The sequence below is a fragment of the Silene latifolia genome, chromosome 7, assembly GCF_048544455.1.
Source record: "Silene latifolia isolate original U9 population chromosome 7, ASM4854445v1, whole genome shotgun sequence".
Classification (NCBI taxonomy): Eukaryota; Viridiplantae; Streptophyta; class Magnoliopsida; order Caryophyllales; family Caryophyllaceae; genus Silene; species Silene latifolia.
The window spans coordinates 111,929,224-111,945,714 of record NC_133532.1 but is presented as its reverse complement, the minus strand read 5'-3'; the positions used below and the strand labels follow the sequence as shown (position 1 = coordinate 111,945,714).

The following is a 16,491-nucleotide window of genomic DNA, read 5'->3' as shown; positions in this document are numbered from 1 at the left end:
AGCATCATACCGTCTACTGGTAGATTTCAACGCCTTTCAGTCAGATAGTTGGATAGTCGGTCATTTATTCATATGTAATGCATATCTGAACGAGTAACAATGACTTACCATAACTTCTGCAGGTGGATATATTATCACTAGATTCACTACTGTGATATGCTGGTCTATGGTGATGGTCATTGTGAGCCTAACATCGGAAATATGGGGTCAATCGAATTGTTCGGTGCATTGATTTTTGGAAGATGGATTGAATAGATGCAAGAGTATACAAGAAAATATATAAAGTTCATATACTAATGCAGTAAGTAAAAGCTTCAGAAGTAGGCAAACGACGCAGCTTCTTTAACTCGTATTTGCATTATCGGCCTCTGCAATCAATCAATTAAGGCTTGAGTTGGAGTTCCATATTGAATTCCTTACATGCGGGGGCGAAATTGTCCCATAACTCATACTGTCAATCTGTCATACATCCACATCTTTCACCTAATGATTTATTGAGTCGAAACCATATCAAAGGTCCAGCAAAAAGAAAATTCCAGTACTTTGATTCATAAAGGAACACCATATACAGTTGCAGTAGTTGTCATTAGATTAATAGTAGGAATGTAGGATGATAAACTTTCTGAACGTCATTATGACCGTATTTTAGGCGACATTAACTGCATTTGTGCCAGGCTTCAACAACTGACGCATAAATCAAGTTGCTAACTAACCAATATCTCATTCAATGGTGTTAGTCCTGTCAGATGTCAACGAGGTTAATTCTAAGTATATTAGTAGTACTAGTTTTGCTTAAGCAGTATCCAAATCAAAATTTACCTCAAATGATTCTACAAGGTTGTTAGCGGAGATCCATCATTGGTGAAGTATGATGCAAGATCGATGGCCAAGTCATCATACATACTCAGGAAAGGATGTTCCTACAACACAGAACAGCATTACAGGGTGCTTTACTGGATAAAATGAAAGACTGAGAATAGTAACCAGGTTGCCATGGAACTAAGAGAGAAACCAATGATGCGTACCAGTAGTTGTTGAGCCGATAGTCTAGCCTTTGGGTCTTTCTGCAAACTGAGTGAATAACAGATATTTGAGTATAGCCATAAAAAATATGGACTTGCAGAAATTTAGATTTTAGATTAAACAGCCAACTGATACCGAGCGACTAAACAAGTGCTAAAATCGAGCATCATGTATTGGTGCTGTGAAGAGTGAAAAAATGTGGTCTTATTCAAGCTTTTGACGCTTGACATTCTCTCAGAAGGGTTGTATGTTAAATGACAGTAACCCAAACCAGATCGTCAGAGGGCGTAGTTACCATGATGAAATAAATGAGCAGAACTCTGGAGAAAACTCATCAGGAGAAGCGCGAGGTGGAGGCTGTTCAATAATAGTTTGCATAACTGAATAATAGGTTGCTGCCCAACCGTCGTCTGGTATCGCATAAGGAAATTTTCCTGTTGCACATTCAAGCATGACCATACCCAAACTCCAAATGTCGCTTCTAGCTCCATAGGTCTCTTCACTGAATCTCTCGGGCTGCAGAGTTGCATTGACCACAAAATATCAGCTATACCAATCATAAACAACCATCCGAATCTCAAATAAACAAAATGAATTAGCATGTAAATGCCAATCCCAGAAATAAATAAATCACATTATCCTTAAAAAAAAAGAAAAAAAACTTACGCCCATATAATAGTACGTCCCGACATTTGTATTAGCTTGAGCAGAGGTACTAGCAACAATTGCACTAACACCAAAATCAGTAATTTTCACTTCTCCTAAATGATTTATCAGCAAATTTGAAGGCTTTAAATCTCTGTGAATAACGTGCTTCTGGTGATGAAGATAATGCAAACCTTTTACAACCTATTACACATTTACACAGGCAGAACATTTAAAATTAGGAAAACTTGAAGATCACAAAAAATAATAAAAATTGGAAGGACACTGAAAGTTATCAGCCAACCTGCTTACAAATTGCAGCAAGGTGATCTTCGGGGATTGTGCGAACTTTTCTCAAGAAATCTAAAAGAGATCCACCATCCATGTACTCCAATATTAAGTAGAAGGCATTATTTTGGTAGAAACACTGGTAGCAGGCTACAACATAGGGGCATTCCAGTGATCGGTTAATTTCCAATTCTTTTGCAGTCCGCTTACGATCAGACTCTTGGATGTTCATGTGAATAACCTGATACCAAGACCTTGTCAAGACACCCCCTTCATATACTAAGCTTGTATGAATAGCAACAAGTTCATACAATAACCAACTACTTTACATTTTTGCTCCGTCTTTAGCGGATGTATACACGAAACCTGAAGTCTCCACACTTCCCACACAGATTAATCAAACTGATAGCACAAGCTCAACACCTTAACAAGAGCTTCTCAAGCTATCAATTCCCATCAATTATTTCAGTTCATTCTAACTAATTAAAATAATTTACACTATTGTATGCGAGTACATTCTATTAAAAAGCTCACCTTTAAGGCGAAGAATTGGTTAGTCCATTTGTGCTGCACCAATTGCACGATTACATTATTTCCTTTACCAATGACCTTGATTACGTCCACATCAGCTAAGCTTATCTGGTCGTCCAATGGCTTGATCGGAGGAGGCTATGAAGCAAATATAAATAAGATAAGGGTAAACCAACAAAAGCAAGCGATCATTTGTTGGGGCTGAAGTAGATTATTCCCTCCCTTCCAATCATTTGTTGACTTTTGATTAAAATAAATGAAGTAGACAAATGCATGCTCGCGACAAATGGAGTAGTTAATTACAAAGTTCATCATGAAAAAAGGGGAATTACTCCATTAAACTTCAAATCTTATGTACACATCCAGCATTGATGTCTAAAACAACAACTACTTTACGCCCAAGAAAGAGCAAAAGATGCCGCCTCCTCCCCCACAAACGCGCCCAAACCTACACTCACTAGTTCGTTCCAAATTCATTTTACTCCATCCATATTACCAGTGGCATTCTCACTTATTGGATACTGGCGTCTCAAGACCCTATGGCGTTCCAGACAATAGACGTTTTTATTGTTAAATTTGTTTGACTTGAAAATCTTACGTCTTTTAGAACCCATACTAAAAAAAAAAACTCCCTTTGTGTCATTTGTTGTCCTTTTTCATTTTTGGGTGACTCAGTCAATTGTTGTCCTTTCTATTTTAAGAATGAATTTAATGAGCAATTTGATGATTCACACACAATTTGTTCCACTTGTCATTTAGTAATTGGTCCCTGCCAAAACCAAAGGACAACAATTGACCGGAATGGAGGAAGTACAACAATTACACTAAAATTGACCCAACCTCTATCGATTGATACTGCATATCAGTATATCACACTGAGCTTTTTTGTCATCCAACACTTTCGCACAATGAACATAAAGCAAAATCAAATTTCAGCATACGATATACAATCAATCAAGTGGAAACTCGAAATCAAGCAATATAACATAAATAAACAAACAAAATGCGATTTAGAAGACGTAAAGTAGTTGAAACTAACAGCATCAACACCAGAGTTGCCGACAATTCGAATTCCATCTTTATTCACAAAGAGATCACCTTCTCGAAACGTACCGCTTTGAGTTCTGCATCCAAAATAAAACCATTAATCAATTATAAATACGAATAATAAATAATACTTCACCCGTTCCATTGATTGTTTACATTTAAGAAAAAGTAAATAAATGATTGAGACGTTGGGAATACTATTTAATCACATTTTGTTAAATGTTACTTTTAGTCCCAGTCGCATGGGACGATATAAATGGGACGGAGCGAGTAGTAAATAGTAAATAATTCACATTGGACTAAAAGTAATACTCCTACAAGATTGAGAAATTAGAAAAAGAGAAAGAAGAAAAACAGGAATTTAGCAAGAGAATCTTGTTGAGGAGGAACATCGAGTGAGATGATATTGAGAGGGCCTCGTTTCGCCATTGTTGTTAGCTGTGAATCTGTGATTAAATTATGGAGGAAATTTGAGAGAAGAGAAACAAGTCGTTGAAAAGTCGTTGCAAGTATTTAATTGAATTTTCAAGGAGGAAAAAGGTAACAGTAATGGTCAAGTGTCGTTTGTCAACTTATCATGGCTCCATAAAAGTTTGTCTTTGGGAGGGTACTATGGTAACGAGGTAGGTCTTTCTTTCACACGGTATGTTCATTATTGTTCAGTTGGTCTCCCTCAAAAGCAGCCTTTTTTATTTTAGAAAAAACACGATTTTGAAATCATTTCATAGTACTTGTTTGCCTGGAATTCATGAAATAATTCAGAGGTAAATTTTAATTGGGTGATAATTATAGGGCAAGTTAATTACTTGGGTAACGAGTTCATTGATGATATGTTTGACATATAAGTGTAATGATTACTGAGTAGATGTTTTACTTCCTTAATCATTGTCCAGAGAGGAGGATGGATAATTTATTAACATTTCATAACGGTAATAGATTCGGAGGTAAATAGTTACTCTCATGTCAAATATGGAAAATGCACCTTACCTATCACTCCTCTATTCATTCTCCTTCTTTTACAAATTACCATAAACTGTAAAACTAGCTAGACCATTGTGGTTACATTTGATCATAAAATGATCACAAAATCTCGTCTTTTTGAAAAGACAAAAATGGTCCGTTTGAAACAAATTTTGTGTTGTACTTCTGTTTCTGTCTATATTTAATAAGTTGTCCTGATAAGCAGGAGTAAGGATCATCTCCATTTCTCTAAAAAGAAATGGATGTCCAATACTTCTCAACGGTTTGGATTTAATCTAGGCCCGATTATCAGATGGTTATAAATTTACTTGGGACCGAAAAGGTAAATGATTGAAATTGGAATATATATAACTAGTATTGGTGCCCGGCTTCGCCCGGGCTACCTCTACTTACCATTAATTTTTTTTATTTAAATAAATTACTTTGTTGCATAACCCATAAATTTATCATTAATATATTTTTTATATAACCCATAAATTTATCATTAATATATTTTTTATAACATATCCTAAAATTACGATGAAATAAATTTTGAGACAAATTCACTACTCCCGCTATTAATATTTTACTCTTATTAATGAAATAATAGTAATAACATTTTACTACTTGCCCGTAATCATTGTTACTTTCACTACTCCTGCCGTAATTATTATTACTGTCACTACTGCCGCATTAATATTGATAATTTCACTACTCCGCCGTAATTATTGTTACTTTTACTATTGCCGTATTAATATTGATTATTTCACTATTCCCGTTGTTGTTTCTACCACTATCACTAATCTTGTTGATAATATTGTTACTTTTACTATTCAAATGAGTGATTACTATCATATAATTATATCCAATGTTACTACAATTCTTTTCTTTACTGACGAAATTATTTTTACTACTTAGGCATGCAATTTTAAGAGGATTGTATATTTATATAAATATATTACATATATACATTAAGGCCCTGTTCTTTCTGGCTTTTTAGAGCCGAATCGAATCGAATCGAATCAATGGAGCCGAGATGAATGAATCTGAATCGATGGAGTGAATCGAATCGAATCGAATGGAGCCGAAAGCCGAATCAATCGAATCGAATAGAGTGAATCAATCGAATAAAGTCAATTGAGTGAATCGAATCGAATCAAATAATCATATTAATATTAATAATAATAATAATATTTAATATTATTGTTATTATCAACTATAATAATACTAATATTCATAGTATAATACTATTTATACTAATACTAAAATTTTTAAGACAAAAATTATAATATTATATATGAATAATCATAAATTATAATAATGAAAAAATAGTAATTTTTTACTAATAATATTCTTAATAACAATAATAAATAATAATGTCAATATTAATAATGATATTAGTAAAATAGTTGTTTCGAATAAAAACACTCAAGTAAGAGTTGCTCGAATCCGGGTCGGGTCAACGCGCTCCTCTCAGACGATGGCACCTCGAACCTATGCTTGCTCTCTCCGGATGGATCTTTTACGCGTAACAAATGTGGGAAATAATCTGTATACTTCCCTTAATTATGAAGGATTATAACGAATTTAATTAAGACGATCATAAGTCATAAAATAAATACATAAACAAAGTAAAGGATCCAGAAATAACCTTCGGTCCTAGCAAAAACGGCTTAAAAACAATATCAAAATTGATATTCGCCTATCAGTTGCACCCAAGACGATATGAGATATGCCCTATTGATTGTGCTAGAATCGATCTAAAAATTTCTGTAAAATTTAGTTGTTTTTTTGTGTTTTTCTGATGAGAGAGGAGGCTAGGTCAAGAAAAAAAATTAGGGTAGAATAATCATCTCCCTTTCTTTCTTATACTGACCGAAATATGGGAGTCAATTAGGAAGAATAAATCTTTCCTAATTTCGGCCCATCTGACCGAAATAAGGAGTATAATCTCCTTATTTTTGGTCTTTCCAAAAATGTATAAAATGTGTTAAATTGTCATCTAGTGAGGATCGAACTCATGACCTCTTGGTTTGTGTACCCTCACTATTACCACTATGACACATTCATCTTGTTGATATTAAATATAACTGATTACATTTAATTACGAATTAACAGATTAATTCGTCCAAGCTAACATTACATACATTTAATTAAATATAACTTATTATATTTAATTTACGAATTGATGATTAATTGTCTCAACTAATATTATTTAATTTTCATTAAATAATTATCTCATCAACACATTGACTAACTATTTAGTCATATTGGGCATCAATGTGATTATATTTCTATAACCACTTTTCTCAAACACATCTTATAGGTGTGACCTTTAGGGACCAGTTGATCACCGCCATCTGTATGATAATAACGTCAAACTTTCTAGCAAGCCAACCGTTATTAGGTAAACGTTAATCAACTGATTAAATATACGAAGTATACCCTTGTGAACCTGTAAGAGATTTACAAATGTTATCACACTAATTTGTGGAGGACACAAGCTCCAACAAACTCCCACTTGTCCTCACAAGTGTATGTGCGATAACCGATTCTCATATCCTAAAATTTCTCCCACTCAATGTAAAACAATTTGCAAATCCGTATTCACAAAGGTCGTATTTTAAAAGCGATCAATATCAAGAGTGGTTTCCCCGACTAGAGAGTAACTTAACTGATAAACGAATCAACATTCGAGCATGGCCATGCATTTCAGTTACAACTCCTCGAGTGGCCCTGAGAAATAACTATACCTGATAAGGGTTGGATATTTTCCTCAACTCGAATCCTGCAGAAGTAAGCACAGTATGAAATGACCCAGAAAAAATCTACTTAGCCTCCAGTTACGGCTGTAACACCCCGTATTTTATAATAATATTTTATTATAAAAGTATTTTATTAAATTGGTTATTTCGGAATTTAATAATGTATTTTGGAAATATTTATATTTATCGTCTCTATTCTCTATTTTATTATTTCTCGTTTTAATCTACTTTTGATGGGTTAAAATGTCCGTGCACGATTTTACTATTTTAATTTAATGATTATCTTTCTATTATAAGCTCTTCTTTCGTTTTAATAATATCCAATTGGTTTTGTAATCAGATAATCCATTGTATAAGTTAATGGACCAAAGCCCATTAGTTAATCCCTTATAAATAGAATTAACCTAGCAAGCAACTAGGTCAATCCTTCCTCTTTCTCACGTGAAACCTAACCTAGCAGGCAAGCTGCTCTCCTTTGTTTTCTCACGTAAAGTGCCGCACGACAGCTTCCTCTATTTCTCTCTTTTATTCTTCTTTTCTCCCTTTGACTCCATTATTGAATATCTTTTCTTCCTCCAAACTTATTGACAAATTATATTTTCACAATCATTGCTCTTACCTTTACAATAATTTACTCTCCAAATATTTTTATGAGAATTATTTATATGGACCTTTAAACCTACCTTTAAGGTCTCTTATTTTAATGGGTAAAGAAGAAGGATAGCTTTTCATGGCGTTTTCAAGCGTTTCGATTTCTGCCTTTCTTTAAAGTCGATTTTTGGGACGTGGACACGTGTTGGAGACAAGGTTTTCTTGGTCATGTCTTTCTTAGAGTTTTCATTCTTATTTCGCATCATTAATTGCTAAAAAGGTAACTAGGTGTTTTCCTTTAATTGTGTTTATGTCAATTGATATAATTAATATGATTTAATGAATGTTTTGCATGATTAGTACATGTTTGATTGTTTATTATCATATTAATTATGTTTTCTCATGTTTGTATATGTTTCAATGCGTTAATTATATATCGTATGTTGTTTATGTGTTTATTATGGGTGTCATGAGTGTAATTAGGGTTTCCGAATCGAACCTTAGCGGCGGCATGATAGGCGGCCAAGAGTTCTCTCCAAAGTTATAGCTAAAGCTAGTATAACCTTGATGATGATTCATGTGTTATGGCTAAAGTTAGTACAACTTTGGGTAGTTACTCTAGTTATGGCTGAAACTGGTATAACCTTGGAAGTATGAATCCTGGTTATAGCCATAGCTACTATAACATTGAAGTACGAGTTAAGGTTATAGCTGGAACTAACATACCCTGAGATTTATGGCTCAAGGTTATGGTTGGAACTAGTATAATTTTGAGTTTCGTGTCAATGTTATAGTTGAGGTAAGTATAACTTCAAGTTATATGTGTTGAAGTTATAGTAGAGGTTACTATAACCTCGCATCTAGAGCTTATGTTATGGTTAGGGTTACTGTAACATTGCATGGTTAATGTTAGAGTTATAGCTGAAGTTACTATAACATTAATTGTTAATACTTGTTCACATGTTGTGTTATGTTCGGTTATTAAATGACATTGTGTTTACATATATCTTTGGTTACTCTTGTTCATATGATAAGTAGGATGGTCAGTTATACTATCCTATGGGTTGAGTCGTGATGTTGTTCACGCATGTTAGTACAGTCAGTTATACTGTGCATTTGTTTGTTGGCTGGTTTGAATAGATGACGGTAGTATCAGTTATATACTATCGGAATGAACTAACGCCACCCGTTGATGCGGGATTTATTTTGGTCTATGTTCGGGGGTGGCCAGATTCGTTAATTATACGTTCTGGGTCCCGAGTGTCGTCGGTGTACTGATTATTGCATCGAGAGGTCCGGCGGTCTTAGGCATATAGCGGTGGTGATACGCTATACATAGTACCGTGGAGGCAAGTGGTGATCGCTCCACACCGATGGAGGAAAGCGTGGTGATACGCTCCGTCGATCGAGGCGTGGTGATACGCTCTGACAAGTTAGAGGCAGTGGTGATACGCTCTAACGGGCGTTCGCTCTATTCGCTATGCTTTGTTGCTAGCTTTGTGCCTTCTGTTGCTATGGATTGTGTGTTACCGTATTCGCTATGCTTTGATGCTAGCATTGTGCCTTAAGTTGTTAGGGGTCGTGTGTTATAATGGTTATTAGTGTACATGGTCTAGTTCTTGCATATGGTTTAGGTTTGCATGATTCCGTCTAAGATTGATAGGTCATGGTAAGCTTTATTGGGTTTTTCATGAGTATAGATGATCTCACATGTTTACTGGTTTTACATTTCATTTGTTAATGATTGTTAGTTATATTCAATTGTTGTAAACATGACTGGGAGAGCATCTAGTTACTCCCGACTGATTGTCGACCTCCTTCTCAGGTTGTTCAGATTATTGCTGTTTTGGATGATATCTTGCTGGGAAGTTCTGTGCGGCGAGATGAATAATAAATTAAGACTTTGCTTTATGTTTTAAGAACCTTTTGAATAATGTATTAGTTTGGTTTTGGATTTAGTAGCGAACCGGATTGGTCAGGTGTTTCCGCCACCTTGACCCTTTTATCAGTATCGTATTCTGATATTTACTTTATATAAGTTTTTCCTTTGTTTTATAATCCGGGTTGTTACAGTTGGTATCAGAGCGAACACGCTCCCAACTCTCGCGTAGTTAATGACTAAAATAAATTGACTTAGTAAATGAGTGAGAGTAAATGGGGTAGAAACAATTAAGGACTTGTTTGTTTATGCCTTAATATTTCATATTTTTTTTAATTGTATTAAATGTGTTGTTTATGTATCTGTTAGTTTACGCCTTAATGTTTCCGATCATTATCAATTGTTTTACATGAGTTATTTTTGTACTTGCTTTTCGTTGTTTAATACTTTGTATTGTTATTAATTGTATTATATGTATAGTTTATATATTGCGTTGTTTATGACTTGACGTTTTGTTTCGTCATTAATTGTATAGAATGTGTTTTCATGAACGGTTTTTCGAGCATGCTTTGTTGATTTTAAAGACGGACAATTTTGAAAACGTTCTATGCATGTTACGTGTCGTGCATTTTGGTTATATGTCGGTCAAAACTTTTATTCCTTGATAACCCGAGCTTTACTCTTATCGTACTTTCATCCTTTTTGGATCACTTGATGGTGTTGTCGTGCTTGAGGTAAATTTCGGAGTTGATTCCCCTTGTGGTTTGGGTCTTGAGACAGTAAGTTAAGATGGATTATGGATAGGGATGTTCAAGTATGATCGGGAATAGCATTTATTATTATGAGCTTGGTAACGAGAGAGTTTATTTTGGGATTTGTGGTTGTTGAGATGAAGTGCACTTTGGGAATATAGGTTGTTATGACGATGAACCCTTGGGATTATAGGTGTTAAGTTCTTTTATGTGTTTGAGGAAATCCTTATTGATGATAGAGGGTGATGAGTTGTGGCATAAGATGTATGATTGTGGTTTTGTAGTTTCACTAGATGTGAGAGGTATGATGAGTATATCCCTCTTATGGTTTTATTTGGGAATGTTGAGAATTATGTTCCTAACAGTGAGAATTATTGAACTTTGTCTTGTGTTAAGGGAAGGGTTATGCAGTTATTTATGGATCGAGAGTAGAGTAATGATATGGATCGAGAGTAGAGTAATGAAAATGAATTGAGAGTTATCGTGGAGTTATGATTGAGCACGTTGGGAATTTTGGAGACTATGCTCATCTTTGATTGGAATACCATAATTGAGGAATAAGGATCGTTAATGATTATTAGTGAGTTATGAAAGATTTTATGATTTATCCACTGAGGATTTATTTAGTGATCGTACGTTTTAAAGGATTGTTTGGAAGAGGTGAACTGTAATTTATGGACTTGTGAGATGTTAATGTTACTGTGTTCAAGTGTTGACTTAGTAAACAACCATGTTGAAGATGGTTATAATGGATTATGGTGTTCATCTTTTGAGGGTTTAGAGATTGCTATGGATTGATTCATTAAGTGTGATTATATGGAGTTCTTGAGAGTGGAAGGACTTGAGAGTTGATGGTCGTGAGAGTTTATGATCTTGAGAGTTAATAATCTCAGGAATATAATGATTTTAAAGGGGCTATTATAAAGAGATTTGTTGGTCCTGAGGTATTATGGAGATATGATGAAAGGATGTTACGAGACGTTGTTACCTTGGGTGATGATTGTACGAGAAGTGTAAGACCCTGGTTATCTGCTTTGTTTATTTTTATCGTAAGGTGTCGTCTTTGCATAGATAAACTAGTTTTGGAGTTGTCTATCCTTGTCATCCTTGCACGTGTTAACCATACCTCTTCTTATTTGAACCTTCGAACCAAAGATTTATTATCTTGGTCCTCTGTCCATTTAATTTATCGTTACTCTATATTTGTTCTTTATTTCAACTCCGGTTTCCTTCTTCTCTGACTTTTGTAATTACCCTTTTCACATTGATTTCTCTATGAGCTTATACATCCTAAAGCTATGTGTTCTTTTGCCTTGCGGTATTGCATGAAAATATTTTGTTCTGGTTTGCAAGTTATTTATTCTTTCATGGTAACTTGAAAATGTTTGAAATCTCTTTAGAGCTACTTGTGATCATCTCGTAGTGGAAACTTGGATCCTTTTGCGAGCGATGTTAGAAACCTTGAGTTTGATGTTTGGTTATTTGAGGTTAATAACAAAATGACATAGTTGTATGTAAGTATGAAGTGGGACAACGTATAGAGTTTCTGAGAAGGAGTATTAAAGGTTTTATATTGAGCTCTGAAAGTTTGAGGATGTTTTTACATTGAGGATATATAGATGTTTGTTTGTTATATGTGGGGTTAAAGATGTTTCTTTAAGAGTATGAGTGACTTTTGAAGGACATAGATTTATACAGTCTTGTTGTGGTTGTGATGTCAGGATAATATTGATGGATAGTAAACCGTGATTAAAAGTTGAGGTTATAAGTTTATTGTTGTATGGACACAGATGATAAGATTTGTACGGTGATATCATTTTAAGAGCGATGATGGAATTGCGTTATCGGGGGATAAGTGTGTTGTGGTACAATAGGTACTAGCTTAACAAAAAGTGTATGGTCCCTTGGGTGCTTAGGAATGTTGTGATCATAAGTGTTCAAAGGAAATGATTGGGTCTTGCGAGTGTGACTAAAGTTTTTGTCATGAGATTGAGGTTGGATAGGATTTTGACAGTTTAGTCGGAGTTTGAGGTTTGAGATTGATGAGTTTGGATACTAATGTATAACGAAAATTATCGAGGTTTTATAATAAAGGCTTTTGACCTTAAGAGTTGTGATTGGTAGTAAGCACTACTCGCTTTGAGGATATTAGAGTAGGAGTGATTGTAATGGCGCTCGTGAGTGAAAGAGTTTTCTCATTTGAAGGATGGTTCTTTGTTTTGAGATTATTTGTTTGGGGTTTTGGTTAATGTCAGATCTTGTGGTGAATGGTAAATTAGAATTGGCGTATTTGTTAAAGGTTATGTGGCTTTGGAGTAATGATAATGTGTTCACAATTTTGAGAGGTCATATATGTTTTGAATGATGGTTAATGATGGTGGAGGAATGTTTGGAATATGAGGACTAGATGTTGTCTTAATGATTATTTTGGCTTCGATGGTATGAGTTTGAGGTGGCTTTTGAGATTATAGAGTGTGTGAAAATGATAATAACATTGAAGATTTAAGATCTTTTCTGTGGTTTGAGTTTGGATATGGATCAGAGTGCGCAGCGGTTAGGATTTCGAGATGACCTTTATTGATGATCACTTGTAAGTCTTACCTTCTTTTGATTTTATCTTTGAAATTCAAGTTTCGAGGACGAAACTTCTTTTTAGGGGGTTGGATTGTAACACCCCGTATTTTATAATAATATTTTATTATAAAAGTATTTTATTAAATTGGTTATTTCGGAATTTAATAATGTATTTTGGAAATATTTATATTTATCGTCTCTATTCTCTATTTTATTATTTCTCGTTTTAATCTACTTTTGATGGGTTAAAATGTCCGTGCACGATTTTACTATTTTAATTTAATGATTATCTTTCTATTATAAGCTCTCCTTTCGTTTTAATAATATCCAATTGGTTTTGTAATCAGATAATCCATTGTATAAGCTAATGGACCAAAGCCCATTAGTTAATCCCTTATTAATAGAATTAACCTAGCAAGCAACTAGGTCAATCCTTCTTCTTTTTCACGTGAAACCTAACCTAGCAGGCAAGCTGCTCTCCTTTGTTTTCTCACGTAAAGTGCCGCACGGCAGCTTCCTCTATTTCTCTCTTTTATTCTTCTTTTCTCCCTTTGACTCCATTGTTGAATATCTTTTCTTCCTCCAAACTTATTGACAAATTATATTTTCACAATCATTGCTCTTACCTTTACAATAATTTATTCTCCAAATATTTTTATGAGAATTATTTATATGGACCTTTAAACTTACCTTTAAGGTCTCTTATTTTAATGGGTAAAGAAGAAGGATAGCTTTTCATGGCGTTTTCAAGCGTTTCAATTTCTGCCTTTCTTTAAAGTCGATTTTTGGGACGTGGACACGTGTTGGAGACAAGGTTTTCTTGGTCGTGTCTTTCTTAGAGTTTTCATTCTTATTTCGCATCATTAATTGCTAAAAAGGTAACTAGGTGTTTTCCTTTAATTGTGTTTATGCCAATTGATATAATTAATATGATTTAATGAATGTTTTGCATGATTAGTACATGTTTGATTGTTTATTATCATGTTAATTATGTTTTCTCATGTTTATATATGTTTCAATGCGTTAATTATATATCGTATGCTGTTTATGTGTTTATTATGGGTGTCATGAGCGTAATTAGGGTTTCCGAATCGAACCTTAGTGGCGGCATGATAGGCGGCCAAGAGTTCTCTCCAAAGTTATAGCTAAAGCTAGTATAACCTTGATGATGATTCATGTGTTATGGCTAAAGTTAGTACAACTTTGGGTAGTTACTCTAGTTATGGCTGAAACTGGTATAACCTTGGAAGTATGAATCCTGGTTATAGCCGTAGCTACTATAACATTGAAGTACGAGTTAAGGTTATAGCTGGAACTAACATACCCTGAGATTTATGGCTCAAGGTTATGGTTGGAACTAGTATAATTTTGAGTTTCGTGTCAATGTTATAGTTGAGGTAAGTATAACTTCAAGTTATATGTGTTGAAGTTATAGTAGAGGTTACTATAACCTCGCATCTAGAGCTTATGTTATGGTTAGGGTTACTGTAACATTGCATGGTTAATGTTAGAGTTATAGCTGAAGTTACTATAACATTAATTGTTAATACTTGTTCACATGTTGTGTTATGTTCGGTTATTAAATGACATTGTGTTTACATATATCTTTGGTTACTCTTGTTCATATGATAAGTAGGATGGTCAGTTATACTATCCTATGGGTTGAGTCGTGATGTTGTTCACGCATGTTAGTACGATCGTTATACTTTGTGCATTTGTTTGTTGGTGGTTTGAATAGATGACGGTAGTATCGATTTATATACTATCGGAATGAACTAACGCCACCCGTTGATGCGGGATTTATTTTGGTCTATGTTCGGGGGTGGCAGTTCGTTAATTATACGCCGGGTCCCGAGTGTCGTTCGTGTACAGTTATTACATCGAGAGGTCCGCAGGTCTTAGGCATATAGGCGGTGGTGATACGCTATACATAGTACCGTGGAGGCAGTGGTGATACGCTCCACACCGATGGAGGCAGTGGTGATACGCTCCGTCAGTCAGAGGCAGTGGTGATACGCTCTGACAAGTTAGAGGCAGTGGTGATACGCTCTAACGGGCGTTCGCTCTATTCGCTATGCTTTGTTGCTAGCTTTGTGCCTTCTGTTGCTATGGATTGTGTGTTACCGTATTCGCTATGCTTTGATGCTAGCATTGTGCCTTAAGTTGTTAGGGGTCGTGTGTTATAATGGTTATTAGTGTACATGGTCTAGTTCCTGCATATGGTTTAGGTTTGCATGATTCCGTCTAAGATTGATAGGTCATGGTAAGCTTTATTGGGTTTTTCATGAGTATAGATGATCTCACATGTTTACTGGTTTTACATTTCATTTGTTAATGATTGTTAGTTATATTCAATTGTTGTAAACATGACTGGGAGAGCATCTAGTTACTCCCGACTGATTGTCGACCTCCTTCTCAGGTTGTTCAGATTGTTGCTGTTTTGGATGATATCTTGCTGGGAAGTTCTGTGCGGCGAGATGAATAATAAATTAGGACTTTGCTTTATGTTTTAAGAACCTTTTGAATAATGTATTAGTTTGGTTTTGGATTTAGTAGCGAACCGGATTGGTCAGGTGTTTCCGCCACCTTGACCCTTTTATCAGTATCGTATTCTGATATTTACTTTATATAAGTTTTTCCTTTGTTTTATAATCCGGGTTGTTACAACGGCAGACCGTGAGAAAGAAACCAAAGTCACCTAAAAACTGCCTTAATCTCAAGAGACAGTCGATAGTCAAAAGAATCGACTCTAGGAACACAATGGATGTCCTATCCACGACCTGGCACCGAATGTTATTAAACATTTAGGACTCCATTACGTTGTCACAAAAAGTTGTCCTACGAGGTATCGTCATAATCTCGCATCTGTGATCGATCAGTCAACCGTTTGACTTATGGCTCGTTGAACCCACCATCAATCGACTGTACAATATAATAGCCGGAGTTATCAGCTCACATTGGCGATTACGGACCAAAACAAATATAATGTAATTCAGTTCACTTTGTGGTGTTCAATGTTGTCAGTACAATCCACATGAAAAACAAAATATTATATATAAAACGATGAAGTTATAAATAGTATATGAAAAAGATAATGTATCAAATCCATAATCAAGTACTACAACTAAGGAACATGTTTAATTCCCATGGAATTAACATGCCCTACATGCTTATCATAATTCAACGATTTGGTGAGAGGATCCGCGATGTTATCATCCGTCGCAATCTTGTCAATCACTATCTCTTCTTGCTCCACGTAATCACGGATCAGGTGAGCTTTCCGAAGTACATGTCTAGATTTGTTGCTAGACTTTGGCTCTTTAGCCTGGAAGATGGCACCTCTATTGTCACAATAGATGGTGATCGGGTCATTCGAACTAGGAACTACCGAAAGCCCTTGTAAGAATTGACGCATCCATATCACTTCCTTTGCTGC

The 16,491-nt window shown here is 35.0% G+C and overlaps 1 protein-coding gene across 4 annotated transcripts; it reads right to left on the bottom strand.

Moving 5' to 3' along the window:
• Positions 1-232: 232 nt before the first annotated feature.
• On the bottom strand, positions 233-4,083 carry LOC141592551 (mitogen-activated protein kinase kinase SIPKK-like). 4 transcript variants are annotated; one of them, XM_074413283.1, is made up of 9 exons: positions 3,890-4,083; positions 3,527-3,611; positions 2,491-2,625; positions 1,973-2,197; positions 1,690-1,872; positions 1,319-1,539; positions 1,026-1,071; positions 820-920; positions 233-483 (listed from the first exon to the last, which is right to left on the bottom strand). In XM_074413283.1, the coding sequence occupies exons 1-8, from the start codon at positions 3,961-3,963 to the stop codon at positions 831-833; spliced, it is 1,059 nt and encodes a 352-aa protein (XP_074269384.1). In that variant the 5' UTR covers positions 3,964-4,083; the 3' UTR covers positions 233-483; positions 820-830. The 4 variants fall into 4 exon arrangements, with proteins under 4 accessions (XP_074269384.1, XP_074269385.1, XP_074269383.1 ...); XM_074413284.1 differs by having other exon boundaries at positions 233-459; positions 3,890-4,079; XM_074413282.1 differs by having other exon boundaries at positions 233-739; positions 3,890-4,073.
• Positions 4,084-16,491: the final 12,408 nt, after the last annotated feature.